The 24,471-nt window shown below is 45.1% G+C and overlaps 1 protein-coding gene across 10 annotated transcripts in view; it reads right to left on the bottom strand.

Annotated features, from left to right (window-relative positions):
• Positions 1–24,471, bottom strand: part of dgkaa (diacylglycerol kinase, alpha a) — a 144,901-nt gene that overhangs the window by 12,633 nt on the left and 107,797 nt on the right. For all 10 annotated transcript variants that reach the window (XM_073071113.1, XM_073071112.1, XM_073071118.1 and 7 more), the window contains 6 exons: positions 23,719–23,817; positions 19,067–19,159; positions 14,745–14,818; positions 11,213–11,287; positions 5,134–5,219; positions 2,184–2,273 (listed from right to left, as the gene is read on the bottom strand). In XM_073071113.1, coding sequence (XP_072927214.1) covers positions 2,184–2,273; positions 5,134–5,219; positions 11,213–11,287; positions 14,745–14,818; positions 19,067–19,159; positions 23,719–23,817 — 517 coding nt within the window. The remainder of the gene's footprint in view (positions 1–2,183; positions 2,274–5,133; positions 5,220–11,212; positions 11,288–14,744; positions 14,819–19,066; positions 19,160–23,718; positions 23,818–24,471) is intronic.

The following is a 24,471-nucleotide window of genomic DNA, read 5'->3' as shown; positions in this document are numbered from 1 at the left end:
CAAAATCTTTCTTCACTGCCTTGTCTACTCGTGCCTCCACAGTCAGGGTACTTGTACTCCAGATCCCTCTGTTCTACAGCACTTCCCAGGGCCCTGCCATTCACTGTGAAAGTCCTAAAATGCAAAACATCATGCAAAAGTTCTGATGAAGGGTCTTGGTCTGAAACGTCAACTGTACTCTTTTCCACAGATGCTGCCTGGCCTGCTGAGTTTCTCCAGCACTTTGTGTGTATTGCTCAGATTTCTAGCATCCTCAGATTTTCTCTTGCTTGTGAAGTGTTATATTTCTCCATTTTCCTTTCTTTGACCCACTTACCCAACTGATCAAGATCCCCCTGTAATTTCTGATGACCATCTTCACTGTCTACACCACCACCCATTTTATCTGCAAACAGATCGAAGCCTGAAGGTCAATCGAACATCCAGGTGATGAGGCCCAATGGCCGGAACCTTTAGACTATGAAACTCTTGCATGTCCATTGGGGAGGTCTGGGGAGGTATGTGAATCCATGAGTCTGCGGGATGTTGAGGAAAATGGCCTGGCTTGGGATTGGAGAACTGCATGTATGCATGGGTGGGTAGGCAGGAGCGAGGGAGGAAGGGAGTCGGTTTTGCTGATGTTGCTTTGTTGCTTGGTATGTTCTGTGTTGTTCTGCTGAGCATTTTGGGCATGCTACGTTGGTGTTGAAATGTGTGTGGACCCTAGTACATCCTTGGGTGTGTTGGTTGTTAACACAAATGGCCCAGTTCACTGTATGTTTCAATGTACATGTGATAAATAAATCTAAATATAATCTAAATTTACTAATCAAGGCAGCAACTTGATGTGTCACAGGGTGAGACAAATATTGCTTCTGTATACAGTAAAATAATTGCTCCCAGGAACAGTGTAGGGAGGCTTTCATATTTTGACGAACTACTTTTGGATGCCATAGGCAAGAGAGGCGGTGGGCTTTAGTGGGGGAAGGCTGAAGGTTAAAGTGTTTAGAACAGGACCATGGGAGAGGGACAAGCCAAAGGAACTTTATTGTGGGGCTCGATGGTTAAAGAGATGGGATTCTGTAAGGCTGTTATTCAACCTCCAAAGGAGAAGCAATGGGAAGTCAGTGAGGACAAGTAGACAATATATTAAAAAAAGAGAAAAGAATGGCAGATAAAAATGCCTAATTATTTTGCAAAGAGATAGAAACAGTGGGATAGCTGAAGTTGTAAAAGTCCTGCAGATTGGAATGTGCCCTGAAGGAAAATGAGGTGTTTTGACTTGAAACATGTTGTTTTTCTCTCCACAGATGTTGTCTGACCTGCTGAGCATTTCCAACATTTTCTGCAGTGGTTTTGATTACCAATTGACAATAGCTGTTCTTGTCAAACATTCAAATCTTACCTCAGTTCCTGCCCAACTGAAGGTTATCTCACTGCAACTGAAAGAGCTTTTCTGGATTGGAGATTACTTCAGTGCAATCTAAGTTAGCTATAGCATATGGAAGTCACAGTTTTAGAGGTCTGATTGGAAGGTTCATTTGCGATGTTCAGCTGTTGGGAGCTTGAGTTTCATCAGCAAAATCAGACAGTGAGTCACTGTCACTAATGAGCTGGGCACATTATCTTTGCAACCATCTCTCCAGCTGATCATTGTTCTTAGTTTGAAGTGAAAACCTGCCCAACAACAATGAACACGTCTTCCAGTTCAAATTTAGTTGGCTGCTAGTTTAACAATGGCACAAAGCTGTTTAATACGAACAAGTGAAGCCATTTATTAAGAATCTTTTACAAGGTGTTAAGGACTGTGTGCCAGTGGCACGGAGAAGTTAGTTGAGTGTGTCTTGAAACCTCACTGGGTGCTGCCCTCTACCTGTCAGCAGAGTCCACAAGGGTGGCATAGTGACACAGTGGGTCAAGCTGCTGTCTCCCAGCTCCAGAGACCAGGGTTCAATCTTTACCTCTGGTGCTGTCTGTGTGGAGTTCGCATGCTCTCCCTGTAAAAGTGTGAGTTTTGCCTGGGTGCTCTGGTTTCCTCCCACATCTCTTCTGTGTCCTATGTTGGTAGGATAATTAGACATTGTAACTTGCCCCTAGGGGAAATTGATGGGGAAGCAGGGAGAATGCATGGGATTGTTGGTCAGCATGGACTCAGAGGGCCAACTTCTGTGCTCTATCACTCAAAGGCTGGAGCTGGTTCTTACCTCCTCCCCATCGTAGGCAGCGTGCCAAGTCATTCCCTGTGCCAAGTGGCAGAATGGCGACAGGGGGCTTCACCGGAAAGTGCATTTTGTCTGAAAGAAAAGCGAAAGGTGACTGTAATGCGAACTGCATGAAAGGCCTGTGGTAGTACAAGTACGTTACATAGAGATATAACAGACCTACAGACTGTAAGTAATCCAAACACCTCAGGATCAATGAAGAGATACCATCAAAAGTAGCAGGATTGGGGTTGGGACCTGTCTAAGAATCATTGCCAAGAACCCATGTCAACATGTCTTCTGAGAAAAGGCATTGGTTAGACTGCACTTGGAGTATTGTGAGCAGTTTTGGACCCCTTGTCTAAGGAAGGATGTGACAGCATTGGAGAGGGTCCCCAGGAATAAAACGGCTAACATATGAGGAGCATTTGATGGCTATGGGCCTGTACTTGCTGGGGTTTAGAAGATTGAGGGGGGAGTCTCTCTGAAACCTATCAGATATTGAAAAGCCTAGATAGAGTGGATGTGGAGAAGGTATTTCCTATAGTGGCGGAGTCCAGGACCAGAGAGCACAACCTCAGAATTGAAGGACGTCCCTTTAGAACAGACATGAGGAATTTCTTTAGCCAGAGGGCGGTGAATCTATGGAATTTATTGCCACAATGGCCGTGGAGGATGTCTTTGGGTATATTTAAAGCGGAGGTTGATAGGTTCTTGATTAGTAAGAGCATCAAAGGTTACAGGGTGAAGGCAGGAGGATAGGGTTGACAGGGAAAGTAAATCAGCCATGAAGGAATGGTGAAGAAGACTCATTGGACCAAAAGCTCAAATTTTGCTCCGATGTTTTATGGTCTTATGGGTAGTTTGTTTTCACACAGAGATTGGTAAGTGCTTGGAATACACTACTGGAGCTGGTGATGGAGGCTGATACAATAGGGACATTTAACAGACTCTTAGGTAGGTACATGGATATAAGAAAAATGGAATGTAGAGGACAGAAGGATTAGAATGATCATGGAGTAGGTTAACAGGCTGGCATAACGTCATGGGCTGAAGGGCTGTATTGTGGTATACTGTTCTATGTTTTAAATTACTCCCATCAGAGGGTGATTGCCCCTTGCACATAGATGCAGGCTTGAGTTCAGCGAATGCCAACTGCTTTTCAATCTTTTTCTCTCAACATCAGGCCCGCGGGTGCTGTTGCGCAATCGTGCAGCCAATCAGCTTTCAGTTCTTGGCGCTGCTAGCCCAGCCAACAACACATCATGCAGGCTTCTATCCAAAGGTGTGAGATATAGTCTAGGTCCCACTGCACTGGTGGGAGCCAATGGGAGCACCTCAGTCCTACACGAGGCCCCACTGGTCATTGCCGATGGCCTGAGGGATGCTAGAACAGGCCTCAGGTAAAAAAAAGGATGCGATAGGCGGGGTAGATGGTGCATGGAAGGTCAGCGGGGAATTCATCAGCACAAGGCAACGGCATAGGGAAGATGCATCAATGTGCAGAAGTGTCACATCTTGCTCATGGCTGTAAATGACAGGCACTTGCATTGCTGTAGCCCCCCCTGTCCAAGTGTCCACTGGCTTTGCTGCTGTCATACATTGTGTTGGACATTGCAGTGTTCATTGTGGTCTGTGGTGATACATCTTCGAGAGGGCATCAGCTCTCTATTGGAGGCAGGGGAATGGGCAACAGAAGACTAGCTGGCTGGCCATGGTAGCATTTCTTGCTGGTAGGGACAAGCACTGTTCAAATGGTGGTGAATCTGCTTCTTACTGACAGTTTCAGTGGATGTCCACATTACACACACACACACACACAGAGGCAGAGAGAGAGAGTTCCAGATGCACTCCCCCTGAATTGGGCAGGATACCTATCAGTTGTTTGTCTCTGATAGTTACCTCCTCCTCATTGTTCTTGCATTTGTCATATTTATGAACTCCCTCCATTGTTCTCTCCTCTCCTCCCTCCCTCTTTCTGCCCCTCCAGACAGCTGCTCCTGGCTCCACCCCCCCCTTTTTGAGCACGGACAATTAGCGCAATGCGCTGCAGCAAAGCCCCCCCCCCTTTGCCTCGGGTTGATGGGGAGGGAGTTCGGAAGCAGCAGAGGAAACCACCAGACCACATCCTGGGTGCGAGCCACAAGTGCCTGTCGTCCAGTGCAGATTCACCGCGCAAATTCACTGCGCAACACCAAAGCCTGATTAGCGGCGCTCTTTCCAATGCTCAGAGGCCAAGTGTCAGAACCTCAAAGCACATCAGGAATGGAATGAGCAATACTTGACTGCTGGATAGAAGGGAGGTCCATAGGCTCACGTTAAGGTCTTAAATCAGAGCCATTTGACCAACCCTTGACTCTAGACAAACAAGCCTCATGAGCAGGAGTTTCACGTGGGCATGTGCTTCCCATGCAAAATGAGCAGTTCCAATCCAGTTCCAATAGCTGACAACACAAAGTTTCCTCTAACTCAATACCAGTTCTCAGTCTGACTCAAAGCCACAAAGGGGGCTGATGTGGAAAAAAGTCATACACTAATGCAGCAAACAACAGCAGAACTGAGGTACATCACAGGAGATGAATGTAGAAGGAGTTTCACTCTGTGTTTAACATGTGCTGTCCTCGTCCTGGGAGTGTGTGACACGGAGCTTCACTCTGTGTCTAACCCCAGAAGTGTACGATGGAATAGTGTAATGGAAGTTTCACGGCGTCTGACCCTGGGTGTGTGCGCTGGAATGGTACAGAGGGAGTTTCACTCTGTGTCTGAACCTGGCAGTGTGTGATGGGATGGCGTAGAGGGAACTTCAATATGTCTAACCCATGTTGTCCCTGCCCTGGGAGATTTATTCCAATATTGTCTGCCTCCCTGAAATCAAAAGCACTCCTTTTACACCTGACATCCCTCAGTTTTAAACCATCTTTTTTTGTTGAAAGGTCATTAAAGCATACAATACCAATGGAGTCTAGAATCCATCCCACAGTGCCATCGCCTCCGCACACCAAGACACGGATATTCGGAACGTCATGAAAGAATTTCAGCCTGCAAGAGAGGGAATCAGGGCAGCATTACCAAGACTCGAAACTGAGCAACAGGCACCCCCTGCAGAGGTCTGACCTCTCAGCTGGCGGAATGACTTGGGGGGGGGGGGGGGTAAGAGTGCTGGTACTGGTTCATTTGGGATCTTCTGCGGATCTCAAACGGAAAGGGTGACCGGACTGCCCGCAGTTCCCTGCAAAGTCTAGCTCAGGCCCATTCTCTGGTTCAGGTGGGGCAGGGCAAATTCTCCCATTTTCACTAGTTTGAGTTTCACACAGTGAAAGTATCTTTCCCTTTGACATCTCGTGTTAATAATGGCAATTGTGTGAGTGGTTGCAGTTGGGACATCCAAATAGTTCTCCACACAATATGGTGGATAGAGGCTACCCGCAGTGGGAGAACGCTAAACTAAATCAGAGTGACTAGAGACTGCAGATGCTGGAATCTGGAGCAACAACCAATCTGTTGGAGGAACTCACACAAAACGTTGGAAGAACTCAACAGGTCAGGCAGCATCTATGGAAAGGAATCGATGAAGAGTTTCAGCCTCACACGCTGGCTGTTTATTTCACTCCATGGATGCTGCCTGACCTGCTGAGTTCCTCCAGTGTTTTGTGCCTGTTGCTCTGGATTTCCAGCACCTGCAGGATCTCCTGTGTTTATAATCCGCTGGAGGGAATCAGCACTTGCTCGGCCCGCTAGGTTCCTCCAGCAGACTGGTTGCTGTCCCTGAGTGAAAGGGAACCTGGAGAGACTGGGGAAGCAGAGACAAAAAGAACAAGCAAAGGGAGCAGATCCTACCTTGTCCCTGAGGGAGAAAGTATCTGGCGACTGCCAGATGTGCCAAGGGTGAGATGTCACCAATGTCAAGGGTACCAGTCAATTATCTGCAAAGCTGTTTCCCATGGGAAAGCAGTTTAAAAAGAGGAGTGTTACACTGCCCTTGGAACAGGCCAAAGTTGGACTGTGAATAACTGGGCTGCTTGGATCTACCAAACTGGCTGCTGGGTAGACCTCTCTCAATAACAGTGATTTTATCAAAATCAGAATCAGGTTTATTATCACCGGCAAATGTCGTGAAATTTGTTAACTTATTAACAACCTCAATGATTTTATGCTCTGTTTCAAAATTCAAAAATCTGCAGCCATTTGGAATGAAGGGCCAAACAGAGTTCTCAGAAGTCTGAAGATAATTACTCAGAATAAGTTGTCAGGATGACTCTGAAAGTGGGTGCAGGAGGTGACAGTAGATAAATTTACTGCCGAAGTATCAATCACTGTGAGCCTTCTGTTGCTTGGAGAGGTGTTTTATTGGGATGACTGTGAAATCATAAATTGATACTCAAATGTAAATACACTGTGCATGCATGGAATCGTTCTGAGGTCCATAAATCCATTTGACCTTCCTCACTATAAACACAAGAGATTCTGCAGATGCTGGAAATCCAGAGCAACACACAAAATGCTGGAGGAACTTGGCAGGTTAGGCAGCATCTATGGAGGAAGACCCGATCAAGGTTCTCGGCCGAAACATTGACTGTTTATTCCCTCCATAGATGCTGCCTGACCTGCTGAGTTCCTCCAGCAATTTGTGCGTTGACCTTCTTTACTGCAGTACAGGTCTCTGATTGTGGAAAGGGAGATGGAACAGCCAATCAGTGGTCATGGTTTAAAGGTTAAGGAACTGACACTCATTGGATCTCTTTATAAAGAGAAGTGGTTTAAGAAATGCTGCAGAGCCTTTTTTTTTGGAAGGGCGTCTCTGCCGGGATGCAATTCTGACATGCCTCTGTCCTTCCTTGCTCCAAACGCCTGAATCCCCCTGCCATTCACACAAAATGCTGGTGGAACGCAGCAGGCCAGGCAGCATCTATAAGGAGAAGCAATGTCAGGACGAAGGGTCTCGGCCCGAAATGTCGACTGTGCTTCTCCCTATAGATGCTGTCTGGCCTGCTGCGTTCCACCAGCATTTTGTGTGTGTTGTTGTTTGAATTTCCAGCATCTGCAGATTTCCTCGTGTTTGCCCCCTGCCATTCATGTTGCTTGGGACCAAGGAACAGGACAGTGGGAAGCTGCTGATAACCCCACTTCCTTCCCAGTAGTGGGCTACAGAGTAGAGCAGAGGGGACCTGTTGTAGCCTGGAATCCTCTGTATGTGAGGTGGGGGCAGATTCAATGGACCATGGGAGTGAGAGTGAAGAAGCTGCTCCTTCACAGGGCAGCACAGGCAGGATGTCAAAATGGCCTCATGGGTTAAAGGATTCATATTTAAGGATAAAAGGTTACTTTGGTTAGGCAGGAGATCACAGTCAGATTAGCCATGAGCTTACTTAAATGACAGAGCAGGATCAAGGAGCCTAGAGGCTGAACTCCGCTCCTCACATACTTGTTCAAGCAACTAAACTGAGTCACAGACCCTGTAAGTAGTGTGTAATGTAACAACACAAATGTCTAACCTGTACTCTTCCATTTGGAAGTTCTTATAATATTCTCCAAATGACTGAACAAGACTCGTAAAAAGACACAGAATTGCTGCTATACTTTGACATCATGTAGTACACTCTGAGAGGGCAGTCATTCTTTTCCTCAACAGGTTCATCATACATCAGATATGCTCCCACATATCCATCGCCCTCAATTTAAGGGCATGTGTGTGAAAGAAAACATTGTGTAAAGGTGTAACTCACCAGCTTCAGGAGACCAGTGGTGTGTTTCAGGAGCAGTTGACTGCATTGTCACAAGGGAAACAGAAGCCTTTCACGCAGGCTGCAAGGCTCTTTTTGCCAGAACCGTTTAGCACAGAAGCCGCAAGCATTGCGCCACCCGGCAGTGTGTGAAGAGTCGCTGCTTTCAGCTTGTTAAAGTGCCTCGCTAACAGGACAGCGAAAATCACTGCAGTAATGGTGCTGTCACATCACCACTGCTGTGTGCCCAGTTGAGCACAGACAGGCTGCCGGTGCCCACAGGGCAAAATTGCGCATTGCACAGTGCGAGTTCAAGCACCCCATCCACCACCTTAAACATTCCCCCTTTCCACCACCCGCACACAGCGATTGCAGTGTGCATTGTCTAGAGAACACACTGCAGTTACTCACTCATGATACTCCGACAGCACCTCCCAAACTTGTGACTTCTGCCACCAAGGCAGTAGGGGAACACCACCACCAGCAGCAGGCTCCCCACCATGTCACATACCATCCCGAATTATATCACCCTTCCTTCACTGTCGAAGTCCTGGAACTCCTCCCACAACAGCTCTGTGGGAGCACCCTCACCAGAAGGACTGCAGGGGATTTGAGAGGGCAGCTCACCCTGTCTTCCCAAGGGTAATTAGGGGTGAGTAATAAATGCTAGTCTTGCCAACAGGGATGATTAGAAAAAAATAAAGCCGCGTTTGCCAAGGACTGATGCCATGAGGAACTATGACTCAGAAAATGAAACAAGAATTTGATGAAGGTGATAAATCACGAGAGGCGAGAGCTCTAATAACCCTTCCCACACGCATTAGCGCTGTGATCTAATTGGGACTGCAGTGTGTTCACAGGCTCTGGGAATTATTGCGCTGAATCGTGATGCATTGCATGGTATAAGTGGCAATTGTAAGTGGTTTCCTGCTCTAAGTCACTGTTAATCAGTTTGATGCTATCAGGTCAATCAAATTTTGCCACCTTGTGATGACACCATTAAGCCCTGAAGCTCACAGAACGTAGACTGCACAGCCCAGGAACAGGCCCTTTGGCTCAAGCTGAATTAAATCCTTTCTGCCTGTTCATGATTCAGATCCCTAAAAAACTCTCAACACCAGCATCGTATCTGCTTACACCACCCGCCGCTGGCAGCACACTATACACCCACCACTCTGTGTGAAATAAAACTTGCCCCTTACTTCTTTAAACTCTCCTCCTCTTATCTTAAATTCATCCCCTCTAATAATCAACAGTCTTATCCTGGGAAAAAGATGCCATTTGTCTACCTTATCTATGCCTCTCTATTAGGTCACCTTTCAGCCTCTGATGGCTCAGAACAAAAACAGCCCAAGTTTGTCCAACCTCTCCTTATAGCTCATATGCTACAATCCAGGTAATCAGAGCAGGTTTGATGGGCCAAATAGCCTAACTTTGCTCCTATGCCTTATCGTCTTAAATCTCTTCTGCACCCTCTCCAAAACCTCCATATCTTTTCCATAATGGGTCGATCAGAATGGCACATAATACTCCAAGTGCGGCCTAAACAAAATTTCATACAGCTTCATACTCTGATACTGAATGCCCCAACTGATGAAGGTAAGCAGCTCAAGGGCCTTCTTTACCATCCTATCTACTTGCGTGGCCACTTTCAGGAAGGTATGGACTTGGATCCTAAGATCCTTCTGTACATCAGTGCTGTTAAGGATTCTGCCATTAACTGTATAGTTTCACCCTTACATTTGACCTCCAATGTGCAACATTTTACATTTGTCTGGATTAAACTCCATCTGCTATTTCTCCATCTAAATCTATAACTGATCTATATCCTGCATTATCCTTTGGCAACCTTCAACAATAGCAGAGCAAGTGCCCCATTATGTTTTAAAGTACGTTATGCAACCAGAGTCCACAACTCCACCAATCTTCATGTCATCTGTAAACTTGCTAATCCACCCATCTACATTTTCATTCAAGTCATTTATATACTTTACAAGCATCAGAGGTCCCAGCACTGATCCTTACTGAACATGGACCTCCAGCCAAAGTAATAGACTTCAACCACTACTCTCTGTCTTCTCTGGGCATGCCATTTCTGTATCCAAACTACCAAGTTACCATGGATCCCATGCATCTTCACCTTCTGGATCAGCTTACCATGAGACACCTTGTCAAATGCCTTCCCGAATTTAAATTGGGCCTAAGCTCTGGACAGAGTACTGGCTGCACATTGCACTTTGAGACATAATGGAGCACTTGATCTGCTATAGTCCACCCACCATATGAATGTTGAAGTTCACCTCTGTTTAAGGCTGGCTCCAATCTTGCTGGAAGGTTGGGAAGTCCAGCAGGCTGTGAGCCACCAGCACAAGCCTCTCATTTCTCTGTCTGTACAGTAAGGGCAACCAGGCAGTAATCAGCAACAAAACAAGCACTGATGCGACAAACATAATGCCCCAGCAGCAGCCTGGCATGGCTTGGCACCCTCTCTTAGACACCAATTATCCCCCTGAAGAATTGGATGAGTGATGCCTGGTTGGGGGGGGGGGGGGGAACTGGAGAGGAGGGGAGATGTTCTCATCATTTGGAGTCAGCATCTTTAAAAGAAAATTCTGAAGGTACAGGTCACTGGCAATGAAATAATCCTTCAATTCATTGATCAAGCTTCTCCCATTTAATTTACTGAAGGAATATGCAACTAAACATCACAGATTCCCAAATGCAATTAAGCAAAATGCCACTGGCATCCATCCTTACATCTCCCATTGTTCAAATGCCACTGTCTCCTTATTCAAGGCAGCAACCCCTTGATTCATTAATGCCTGAAAAGGTCTTGGTGTGTATTTAGCTCCATTTGAGGTTCTCCTGCAGGAGATTGGCTAAACCAACCCACTGAGAAATGGCATCTAAATTTAGGGCAGATGATCACAGGAAATCCCCACAGAAATTTCCACAGACAGATAATTACCCATCTCCTCTTCCTTTGAGCCTGTACTCAGCACTGCCTCATTGTGATGTCCCCTTATTATTATCCCTTGAGGCTCCACTCTTTGTGACAAGTCTAATTTCAATCAAAGCCACACAGCAAAGTAAAATGACCCTTCAAATTAGAAAGAAATAATCTCCATGCATGGCAAAATAAAACAAGACGTCTGCTGAAAATATCAGTCACAAGCATTATGCTCATTGCAGATTATAAGAGACAGGAAAATATTCATCGACTACTATGTGACTCGCTGGTATTGAGAGACCTTGCCATGCAGTGATTGTAATTAAATCTGTCCAGTTCTTTCAAAATCCACTCAGCCTTACCCTGGTTTTGGTCCATCCTTGGCTAAATTGAAGACTTGTCTTGGGTTTAAAAGGTACTGGAACTTTCTTAAGACCCTGCAAATACACAGTGACAGATCATTAGCAGCCTCTAATTACCTCTGCGACAGGCTTCAATAACACTTTCAACTCAGCTGATCACCATAGACTGAAAGAGCCTCGCCTGGGAGTCTTCAAAAGTTCAAAGTAAACTTATCATCAAAGTACATATATGTCACCATATACAATCCTCGGACTGTGTTGGTTGTTGACGTAAACAATGTACTTCACTGTATGTTTCAATGTATATTTGACAAATAAAGCTAATCTTGACTTTCCTGAAATTCTTAACTCTACTCAAGGGAAAGGCTAGTGATAGTTAACCCACAAAGCCCACAATTCTCACAGGATAAATTTACTTTGAACTTTGAAAAATGTATTATCAAAGTATATATCCCTTGGTCTATTCCTATTTTGTTGCCTTTCTTTGTCCTTGAATATGTAATTTCTACAGAATACCTGGCTTAGAAAATACACACTAATCAAAGAATTATAATTCCACTGAATGGCATTCTCAACTAGTTAGATACAACTGTTTAAAGATGCAAAAATATCCAAATGCACCCTTTTGAAGTACAATCAGATGAAAGTGGATTCTGAACTAAAGATGACTTTAGGAGTATCTAAACAACTCTTATGTTTCATGTTCATTGTACCATATGTACCATCTTTTAGGTAAAAATAATATACACAGTATTCTAGCTGTTACTTCACCATGGCCCGAAAATTGTGGCAAGATATTTTAATCCATGTCCTCTGCCAATAAAGGCCACCACACCATCTGCTTTCCTAAGTGCCTGCTTCACCTCAGTGTTGGCATTCAGAGACAGCTGTCCAAGAACATCCAAATCACTTTGTGCATTAACGTTTCCCAATCTCTCACCACTTAGTGAATACTCAGCACCTCAGTGCATTGTGTAGACGAAACACGTCAAGGAGTCACGCTTCATGATGGCAACCTGGTCACAGAGACAATCTCAATGAGGGCCAGCGTCAAACAAAGCACGTCAGTGCCCTGACACGTTTTTCAATCTTTCATACCGCGATGCTGTGCTTCTTCTCCAGGACGAATCAGACCTTCAGCAGGTACGGTTCCGGAACCAAGCTCACCCCAAAGACATGCACAACAAATAGAGTCACGCAACACAGTAACAGGCTCTTCGGCCCACCACACTCATGCTGACTCTAATTTTCCGGTTAAATGATAGCAACAGGAAGAGATGGTGTGCACAGATCACACTTGCGTCACTGATCGGAGACACAAGAGAGAGTAGATCCTGGAACCTGAAGCAACACACAATCCGCTGGAGGAATTCAGTGGGTTGAGCAGCATCTGTGGTGAGAAAAGGAACTGTCCCGTTGCAAGATTTTGACTTGAAGCATTAGCAATTCCTTTCCCTCACAGACACTGATTGACTTGCTGAGTTTCTTCCAGCTGCCTCTTTGTTTGTGGTAATGATCATTTGCTAATATAAAATATAGATCTTCAAATTAATGGGTTCTGTGGTGATTATAAGGTCAGAGCACAATATGGTAGTTATTAACCCAGTTCCATAAGAGCCCAGAGGAAGGGATACAGACTACAATAGCTATGCAGAAAAACATTCAAAATACCGATGGGGACCGATTCTTTTTACGTTATATATTAACGGACATTGGGGATGATGGAATTGATGGCTTTGTTGTAATGCTTGCAGACAATATATGGTAGGAGGAGGGGCAGGTAGTTGTGAGGAAGTAGAGAGGCTACAGAAGGATTTGGCAGATTAGGAGAATGGGCAAAGAAATGGCAGATGGGAAGTGTATGGTCTTGCACTTTGGTAGAAGAAATGAAAAGGTTAACTATTTTCTAAATGGTGAGAAAATACAAAAAACTGAGGTGGAAAGGGACTTGGGAGTCCTTGTGCAGGACTCCATAAAAATTAATTTGCAAGTTTAAGGCCTCAGTTGGAGTACTGTGAGCAGTTTTGGGCTCCTTATCTTAGAACGAATGTGCTGAAACTGAAGAAGGTTCAAAGGAGGTTCACAAAAATGATTCCAGGATAGAATGGTTTGTCATATGAAGAGTGTTTAATGGCTCTGAGTCTGTATTCACTAGAATTCTGAAGAATGAGGGTGACCTCATTAAAACCTATTAAATGGTGAAAGGCTTTGATAGAGTGGATTTGAAGAGGATGTTTCCTAAGATGGGAGCGTCTAAGATCAGAAGACACAGCCTCAGAATAGAGGGCAACACACACAAAATGCTGGAGGAATTCTGCAGGCTAAGCAGCATCTATGGAAAAGAGTACAGATGATGCTGAAGGGTCTTGGCCCAAAACGTTGACTGTACTTGTTTCCATAGATGCTGCCTGGCCTACTGAGTTCCTCCAGCATTTTGTGTGCGTTGCTTGGATTTCCGGCATCTGCAGATTTTCTCGTTTGTGATAGGAATAGAGGTACATCCTTTTAGAACGGAAAAGAGGAGGAATTTCTTTAGCCAGAGAGCAGTGAATCCGTGGAATTCATTGCCACAGGCAGCTATGGAGGCCAAGTCTTTATGTATAATTTAGACAGAGGTTGATAGACCCTTGATTGGTCAGGGCATGAAGGATTATGGGGAGAAGGCAGGAGATTGGGGGCTGAATGGAAAATTGGATCAGCCATGGTGAAATGGCAGAGCAAACTCGATGGGCCAAATGGCCTACATCTTATGATTATGAAAAAGAGGGCAGGCAATTGATGAGCAGGAAGCACATAAGGTCAGAAATAAAACAGACACTTGCATCATAACAAGAAATAGGAACAGGAACAGGCCATTTGGCTCTTTCAATATGCTTCCGATCTTTCAAGATCATTACTTCTAACTCAACATGTTCCTGTCTAATATCACATCCCTCAATTTCTCTACTAGAAATCTATCAATCACAGGTTTGAATCAGTGACTGAGCTTCCACAGCCCTGCAGAGTACAGAGCAGCCAAGATTTGTCACACTTTATTTGATCCCTGAATGCCCTATCTCTTGAGCAACACACACAAAATGCTGGAGGGACTCAGCAGGCCAGGCAGCATCTATGGAGGGAAATGAACAGTCCATGTTTTGGGCCGAGACCCTTCTATGGGACTGGAAAGGAAGGGGAAAGAATCCAGAATAGGCAGGTGGGTGAAGGGGAAGGCGTGCAAGATGGCAGGTGATAGGTGAGGCCAAGTGTGGGGGAAGGTGTGTGTGTGGGGGAGTGGGGATGAAGTGAGGAGCTGGGAGGGGATAGGTGGAAGAGGTAAGGGGCTGAAGAAGAAGGAATCTAATAGGAGAGGGCTGTGGACCATGGAAGAAAGGGAAGCAGGAGCAAAACCAGAGGAAGGTGATGGTCAGGTCGTGAGGATGAGAGGGTCACCAAAATGAGGACAAAACAAAATAACATGCAGATTCAAGCAGCCATCTCCCCAGTTTACATGCCAGGAGTTCAAGGTAATAACGTGGGCCATTTCCCTTACCTTTCACCTTGTTTCCCTCCACTTTTTGGGTTGACGAACACCAGCAAAGGATGAGTATTTGGCACAGGAATAATCTGTTGGTGAGCAGAAGAAATGCAGCGGTCAGTTTCAAGAGCACAATACTTTCACTTACAGCCTCCCCAAGCATTTGTTTATCATACAAAGGCTTTGGGTGCAGGTCCCGTTATCAATAACAATATCACATTCCTCAATTTCCCTACTAGAAATCTATCAATCACAGGTTTGAATCAGTGACTGAGCTTCCACAGCCCTGCAGAGTACAGAGCAGCCAAGATTTGACACATTTTATTTGATCCCCGAATGTGTATATATAGATACACACACACATATATAATATGTGTAAGACTTTTGCACGCTACTATACTTGTCAATGTGGAGCGGAGAGCGATTTTGTAAATCTGGCGGGAGCAAAGGATGTTGGGAATGGTGAGGGTGGAGGGCTTTGGGAGGGGTGTGGGACAGGTGGCAAGGAGTGCTGGGGTGGGGGTGGCTCTGGTGTAGACACACTCAGCCCTGAGACACCAGGCAAGGTCGTTTGATTCCAAACAATTGGTTTACTGATCATTACAGAATGTCTCTCTGGTGCTTCCCGCCCCCTCCCCTCCCTCTTCCACTTTTCCCAATCATGACCATGGGTATTGCATCCCAGCTGTCTATGTGATGCACAAGCCTGGGCAGTGCGATATGGAGAGCAAGCTGTTGCCCATGAAGCAGGCTCCCCCTCTCCACGTATCTGATGAATCCAAAGGAATGGCAGAGCCCGATACACTTTGGCACCACTGGCATCGCAGGGGTTGCCAGTCAGCATTGAACTCAGCATAGGACTGTCTTAAGGACTCCAGCTCCGGATTTTTCCCATGAGTGGGTATAGCCACGAGGCAGCGGAAGTTTGAGATCAGAGTTTTGCCAACCGATGAGCCCTATCTGCCCAAAGTGACTGGTTTTAAGGTGCCATAACCTGCCTTTGCCCCTTCTCCTGTCAGTAGAAACGGTTCCGCTGGGCTTAGTAGCTAAACCACACGTGAAGGCCAAGAGCTAGAGTTGGTTGCCAGAGGCTATTTGAGACTCACGCCATTGGGAGCATTTAATAGGTAGTGAGAGCTTATCCCCACTACCCTCCCCGGGATATAACAACCTTAAAGAACAAATAGGCACATAAATTTATGTAAGAAAAATAGAGGGCTCTGTAGAAGGGAAGGGTTACATTGATCTTAGGTAATGTGTCAGTACAATATTGTGGGTTGAATGAAATTTGATTTTTTTGCAGCAGTATAGTGCAACACATAAAATTACTATAGTACTGTGCAAAAGTCTTAGGCACTCTAGATATATATGTGTACCTAAGACTTGTGCAAAGTAATGTACATAGCACCCTGAAATCTATATATATATAGTATATTGAGCTCCACAATTTAGTTACATTAACATTCACTTTGCTTTTTTCTAATAGTATTATTTCTTGTAAAATTAGTATATAATGTATGCTTACTTTATTTTTCTTGTGAGTGCTGCTTATCTGATATTGTGTACCTGTGAAAGTGCTGCAAGTTCTTCACTGCACCTCTGCACATGACAATATCCTCAACACGGACTCAACTTTGACTTTGAACATAGCAAATGGTACTTGATAAAGACATAACCAGAAAAGAAATTTCCACCGAGCCACATATTAGGGTAGGTAACCAGAGGCCTGGTCTAAGAGGAAGGTTTTAAGGAGAATTGCACGATGGAGTTGTGGATAGTGTAGCAGGGTGTGGTAGATTATAATAGGACATCAACGGGATGCGGGATCCAGAGCTGGACTGAGAAGTGGCAGATGGAGTTTAAACTGGAAAAGTGTGAAGTGATTCACTTCAGAAGATCAGATTTGATAGTATTAATGGAAAGATTCTTAGCATCATGGAGGAACAGAGTGATCTTGGGATCCACATCCACAGATCCCTCAAAGTTGCCACACGAGTGGATAGGGTGGTTATGAAGGCGCATGGTGTGTTAGCTTTCATTAGTCAGAGACTGAGATCAACAGCCGTGAGGTAATGTTGCAGCTCTATAAAACCTTAGTTAGATCACACTTGGAGCACTGTGTGCAGTTCAGGTGACCTCATTATAGGAGTGTTGTGGAAGCTTTAGAGAGGGTGCAGAGGAGATTTACTAGGATGCTGCCTGGATTAGAGAGCATGTCTTGTGAGGAAAGGTTGAGTGAGACAGGGCTTTTCTCTCTGGAGTGAAGGAGGATGAGAGGTGACTTGATAGAGAAGCTAAGAGGCACAGACCAAGTGGATAGCCAGAGACATTCCCAGGGTGGAAATGACTAATAAGGGGCATAATTTTAAGTATAAAAGGGATATCAGAGGTAAGTTTTTTTCACTCTGTGGTGGATGCATGGAATGCCCTGGCAGGGGTGATGGTAAAGGCAGCTACATTAGGGGCATTTAAGAAACTCTTTGATAGGCACACAGATAAGAGAAAAATGGAGGGTTATGTAGGAGGGAAGAGTTAAGATTGATTGTAGATTAGGTTAAAAGATCGGTACAGCATCATGGACCGAGGAGCCTGTACTATGCTGTTGTGTTCTATGTTGTATGTTAAATTAGTGGATGGACAGGTGGAGAGGATCAGGTAGGAAACTCTGGAGCTTACGGCAGCTTTGAGCTGCTAGTGATGGAGTGATCTCAACTCAAGATGTTCAATAGGCCTATACTGGCGGTGGGCAGAGCCCGGAGCCCTCCAGAGCTGGAGTAGTCCACAGAAAAAAGCTAGAGACAAGGCCGCGGGGAGGACTTAAAGATAAGGAAGAGGGATCAACTCTTGCCTCCAACTGGGTATATTCCAAAGGCTGCAAAAGAATTGGAGACTGCAGATGTTGGAACATGAAGCAACGAACAATTTGCTAGAGGAACTCAGCATGTTGGGCAGCACCAGGGAAGGAATTATTGATATTCCGGGCCAAAACCCCACAGGTTTCAACCCAAGACATCAACAGTTTCTTACTCCCTTAACAGATGCTGCTTCGCCTACTGAACTCCTCCAGTAGATGGTTTTGACACTCAAGTTGTTAAGCCTGGACAGGCAGTGATGGGAAACTGTCCAGTCCTAGGGGAGATACGGGGAGAGTATCAAAATGCTATCAGATCAGTGTCATGTGATATCTGTAGTCAGAGGGAAAGCCTTTCCGGATACCTTGTAAGGACAGTGGTGGGGAATGAGAGAAGACCATAAGACCATAAGACATAGGAGCAGAATTAGGCCATCTGGCCCATCGAGTCTGCTTCGCCATTCAATCACGGCTGATCCCTTTTTTTATCTTCTCCTCTACCCCGGTTCCCGGCCTTCTCCCCGTAACCTTTCATGCCATGTCCAATCAAGAACCTATCAATCTCTGCCTTAAATACACCCAACGACCTGGCCTCCACAGCTGCCTGTGGTAACAAATTCCACAAATTCACCACCCTCTGGCGAGAGAAGTTTCTCCAGAAGGGAAGTACCACTCTGGAGTATGCTCCATAAGTATCAGTGTGTTAAGGCTTTGGTCAACTACATTGAGGTCTCTTTCTTATCAATCTGGAGACTACACTTAAGGCCACTCTGTCACTAGTAGGTACATCTAAATTGTGTAGTGAGGGTATGACATTCCCTTGCTAAGGTTTGTATCTAAATACCATCAGCCTGCCTTACACTCGACTGATCTTATTTGGGCCATCGTGCACAAGCACCTAATGTGAGATGCACTATGCAGGAACCCAATAGGGGGAGGATGTTTCTGTCAGAACACTATGTGACGGAGAGAGCATTTGTGTGGGCTGTTGTGATATACTACATGGTTAGAAGGGCAAAGGGGTGTAAAACTGAGCAGCTCTCTGAGTGGTAGAGCTGGTGGAGCCTCGGCCTTACAGCTCTACAGACCCTGGTTCGATCCTGAACCCTGGGGTGGTCTGTGTGGAGTTTGCACCTTCTCCCCCCACCCTCACCACCACCACCACACTGGTGCTCCTGTTTCCACGCATATCCCAATGACATGTGGGTCAGTGGGTTGACTGGTCGTTGCAAGCTGTCCATGGTGCGCAAGTGAGTGGGAGAACTGATGCGAATGTGGGAAAAGTAGGAAAATTAGTAAGGGAATGGGACGGCTCTGTGAGCTGGAATACCCTCAATGGGCTGTAAGGCCTCCTTGCATGTCAAAAGGAGAAAAGAAAATTATGGGGGAAACATAGAACCTTGCTGAGTGACTGGAATACCACGGGAAGGTCCTGGTGCAGTCCTCTGGCGTGACACCACCTTCCCTCTCTGAATATCTACAGTACCTGGAGAACTTTTCCGTCCACTGTAGTGATGGGATGCTCTCCGTCGATCGATAAGCTGTCCTCTTCTTTCTTCTTCAGGCTGTTCTGCCTGTCCTTTATATTAAAAAAGGAAAAAAAGAAATCTGATGTAAGACAAAAGTTCATTATGTCCAAGAAGCTTATTTTCCTAGACCAAAATATGCCCTTGTGGTTCTTTAAACAACACCCAAATTCAGTGGAATTTGCTCCCTCTATAGGAGAATGCTGCCTGTTCTCCACTGGGCCCTCTCTGGATTTTATGTTCACTGGTGATGGAGTCTGCCAACGATCCCAAAGAAAGCTGGCTGGCCATTCCTATCACATGCATTTCGGCGTCGACTGCTACCATGGCTCCGTTCACAAGGTTCCCTGGTGTCTAGCAACAGTGACATGAATGTCCTGTCTGAACAACCTATAGAGTCATGGGGAGCTACAGAAATGGGGCCTTTGGGCCATCTTGCCTGTGGTGACCTGGTAAGAACTCTCAGAGTAGGAAACCAGGAATGAAAAGACACAGATTATAACCAAATTTTTAAACATTTGACAGAGCACATGGAGTCATAGTCCTAAGAGCACTTCAGCCATCTAGTCCATGCTGAACTATTATTCTGAATAGTCCTATTGACATGCACCTGGACCCTAGCCCTTCATACCCTTCCCATCCATGTACTCATCCAAACTTCTCCTAAGGGTTGAAATAGAACCTGCATCCAACCACTGGCAGCTTGTTCCACACTCTCTCACCACCGTCTAAGTGAAGAAGCTTCCCCTCGTGTTACGCTTAAACAGTTCACCTTTCACCCTTAACTCATGACCTCTGGTTGTAGTCTCACCCAACCTCAGTGGAAAATGCCTGCTTGCGTTTGCCCTATCAATACCCCTTATAATTTTATATAGCTCTATCAAATCTCCCCTTATTCTCCTTCTCAATGAAGTAGATTTTATAAAGAGTCTTAAAACAGGAGAGGGGAATAAAGAGAAGGGATTTCTGGAACTTAAGTCGAAAACACTGACATCAATGGTGAGGCAATGGGAGTGGGGGGGGGGGTGAAGAGGAGTCTAAAAGCTGTAAATAGACAATAAGACATAGGAGCAGAATTAGGCCACTTGTCCCATTGAGTCTGCTCCACCATTCCATCATGGTTGATTTATTAACCCTCTCAACCCCATTCCCATTTTCTCCCCATAACCCATGTGCCCTGACTAACCAAGAAAGTACCAACCTCCACTTTAAATATTCTCATTGACTTTTTCTCCACAGCCATCAGTGGCAATGAATTCCATAGACTCACCAGCCTCTGGCTAAAGAAATTTTTCCTCATCTCCATTCTAAATGGATGTCCCTCTAGTCTGAGGCTGTGCCCTTTAGTCCTAGACACACCCACTTTAGGAAATATCCTCTCTGCATCCATTCTCTCTAGGTCTTTCAATATTCGATAGGTTTCAGTGAGATCACCCTCCCCCCCCCTCCATTCTTCTAAACCCCAGCAAGTACAGGCCCAGAGCCATCAAATGCTCCTCATACATTTTTCATTCCCGCCATCATTTTCACGAACTTCCTCTGGACTCTCTCCGCTGTCAGTACATTTTTTTTATATAAGGGGCCCAAAACTGCTTACACTGCTCTATGCGTGGTCTTGCCCAATGCCTTATAAGGTAATATAGCATTGCATCCTTGCTCTTATATTCCAGTCCTCTCGAAATGAATGTTAATATTGCTCTTACCTTCCTTACCACTGACTCAAACTGCAAGTTAACCTTTAGGGAATTTTGCACAGGTCCCTTTGCATCTCAGATTTTTGAATTTAGAAAGTATCTACTCCTTTATTCCTTCTACCAAGGCCATACACTACCTCACACTATATTCCATCGGTTACTTCTTTGCCCATTCTCCCAACCTATCTATGTCCCTCTACGGACTGCCTACTTCCTCAACACTACCTGCCCCTTCACCTATCTTCATATCATCTACAAACTTGGCCACAAAACCATCAATTCCATCATCCAAATCATTGACATTTAACATGAAAAGAAATGGTCCCAATACTGACTCCTGCAGAACACCACTAGTCACTGGCAGCCAATTATAAAAGGCTTCCTTTATTCCCCAAATTTGCCTCCTGCCAATCAGCCAATCTTCTATCCATCTTTCCTGTAATACCATGGGCTCTTATCTTGTTTAGCAGCCTCATGTGTAGCACCTTGTCAAAGGCCTTCTAAAAATCCAAATACACAACATCCACAGACTCTTCTCTATGTATTCTCCCCATTATTTCCTCAAAGAGTTCTTACAGATTTGTCAGGCAAGATTGCCCCTTAAGGAAGCCTTTCTGACTTTGGCCTATTTTATCATGTGCTTCCAAGTACAGTACCCCGAAACCTTATCTTTAATAATGGACTTCAATATCTTCCCAACCACTGAGGTCAGAGTAACTGGCCTATAATTTCCTTTTTTCTGCCTCCCTACTTTCTTAAAGAGTGGACTGATATTTGCAATTTTCCAGTCCTCTAGAACCATTCTAGAATCTAGTGATTCTTGAAAGATCATTACTAATGCCCCCACAATCTCTTCTGGACTTATTTGCCTTCAGCCCTTTCAGCTTTCCAATCATCTTCTCCTTAGTAATAGCAATGACACTCACTCTGCCCCGTGACGCTGTCAAATTTATGGTGTACTGCTCATGTCTTCTACCGTGAAGACCCACACAAAATACTTATTAGGTTTCTTTGTCCCCTGTTGCTACCTCTCCAGCATCATTTTCCAGTGGTCCAATATCCATTCTTCCCTTTCTTTTACTCCTTAAGTATCTGAAGAAAACTTGTGGTATCCTCCCTGATGCATATTATTGGCTAACTTAGCTTCATATTTAATCTTTTTTCTTTTGATGGTTTTTAAAGTTACCTTCTGTTGGCTTTAAAAAGCTTCCCAATCTTCTAATTTCCCACTATTTTTTGCTCTATTATATGCCCTCTCAATTGTTTTTATACTATCTTTGAGTTCCCTTGTCAGCCATGGTTGCCTTATCCTCCCTTTAGAATACTTCATCTTTGGAGTCTATATATCCTGCACCTTCCAAATTGCCCCCAGAAATTCCAGCCACTGCTGTTCTGCTGTCATGCCTGCTAGTGTCCCCTTCCAACCAAGTCTGGCCAGTTCCTCTCTCATGCCTCTCTAATTCCCTTTACGCCACTGTGATACTGATACATCTGACTTCAGCTTCTCCTTTTCAAACTGCAGGGTGAATTCTATCATATTATGATCACTGTAACCTATGCTCCCTCATCAAATCTAGTTCATTACACAACACCTAATCCAGAATTGCCTATTCCCTAATAAGCTCACCCACAAGCTGCTAAAAAGCCATCTTGTAGACATTCTACAAATTCTCTCTCTTGGGATCCAGCACCACCCTGATTTTCCCAATCTACCTACATAGTGAAATCCCCCATGACTATCATAACATTGCCCTTTTTACATGCCTTTTCTATGGCCCATTATAATTTGTAGCCCAAATCCTGGCTACTGTTCAGAGGCCTGTATACAACTTCCATCAGGCAGTTTTTACCCTTGCAGTTTCTTAACTCTGCCTACAAGGATTCTACATCTTCTGATACTATGTCACCTCTTTGTAAGGATTTGATTTTATTTTTTAACAGAAGAGCTAACCCACCCCCTCTGCCTACCTGCCTGTCCTTTCGATACAAGGTGTATCCTTGGATGTTAAGCTCCCAACTATGATCTTCTTTCAGCCACAACTCAGTGACGCCTACACATCATAGCTGCCCACCTCCAACTGTGCCACCTTATTCTATATAGTACATGCACCGGAAGAACACAGAGTACCTGGAGAGAGTTATTGTACTGGATCAGACGTAAGCTTGTACCACACTATACTAGAGAGTATTGCAGAAGGACCAATGAGTTGCTTTCCGTAGGATCCCAATGAGGTGTACAAGGCTCTAACCCAGACTGTGGCTATGACCTCACTCTGACATGAATGGCCAAGGCTGAGGTTAACGGGCACTGTTCAAAGGCCAGTCCATCTTGGAGGACAGACTGAAGAAGGCCTTGTTGATGAGGAGAGTTATGGTGGTGGTGGGTGGGGGAGAAGGTGGAGCTGGTGTGTTACCTGAGACAGAATTGAGAGGAGGCTGGATGAGGATAGGCTGAGAAGTCCAGGATTCCCCATATTTGTGTACACCACAAGGAGCTGCTTTCCCCTCACTTCTTCCATCCATCTTCCCAGAGCCACTGAATTCTATGCTTAAAGAAGTCCAGGTGGGACGTTCTTTGTGCCTGGACCTTTGTCCAGTTCTCTGACACCATGGTAATGAGGTCTCTCAAGCAGGCCTCTTGTACAATAAGATGGACTCTTGACCTCACAATCTACCGCTTTATGATTTTGCACTTTATTGTTTACCTGCACTGCACATTTCCAGTGACTTTTACACTTTATTCTGCATTATTACTATTTTATCTTGTTCTACCTCAATGCACTGCGTAATGATTTAACCTGTATGAACAGTATGCTTTTAACTGCATCTCAGTACACGTGACAATAACAAATCAATACCATTTAGTTATCCCTCGGAAACCAAATACAATGAACAAATACAGAGAGGTGAAAATTTACCAGAACCACAGGATATATGGCAGAGGGCGGAAGCACATGATCCTTAAGTGGTCCGCAGTCACATTCCTCCTTCTCCTGAGGCACACATTCATTGTGGAGCTGTCAGTACAAGAGGGATGGTGTTACTGAGCTGTCCACAACACTGGGAAACCCAGGTGACTGTTCCACAATCAAAGAAAGCAGCACAGGCAATTGATGGTTAGAAGCATGTTAAAAGATTAACTGGAAAATAAATAACCTGAAGATGACATCACATTTAGCACAAAGTTCAGAGTTCACTCACAGGGCGTTTGCTTCCGTTGTCAGGTGTGGCTTCGTGAACTCAAGGTTTCTTCCCAATTCAAGGGCTCCTGAGACCATAAGGCACAGGAGCAAAATCAGGCCATTCAGGCCATCAAGTCTGCTTTAATATTTCCTCTCAACTCCAATCTCCTGCCTTCTCCCCATAACCCGTGACATCCTTACTAATAATAACCTATCAATTCCCATTTTAATTATACCCAATGACTTGGCCTTCACAGCTCTCTGTGGCAATGAATTCCACAAATTCACCATGTGGCTGAAGAAAGTCCTTCTCATCTCTGTTCCAAAGGAACGCCCTTGTATCTCAGGTTGTGCCCTCTGGTCCTAGACTCTCCCAATATTGGAAACATCCTCCACCTCCACTCTATCTAGGGTTTTTAACATGCGGCAAGCTTCAATGCGGCTCCACCGCGCCCCCCCCCCCCCCCCGCCTTCATTGAACTTCAATTC

The sequence above is a fragment of the Hemitrygon akajei genome, chromosome 18, assembly GCF_048418815.1.
Source record: "Hemitrygon akajei chromosome 18, sHemAka1.3, whole genome shotgun sequence".
Lineage (NCBI taxonomy): Eukaryota > Metazoa > Chordata > Chondrichthyes > Myliobatiformes > Dasyatidae > Hemitrygon > Hemitrygon akajei.
Note: the sequence above shows the minus strand (reverse complement) of the source record. Positions and strands in the feature narration are given on the sequence as shown.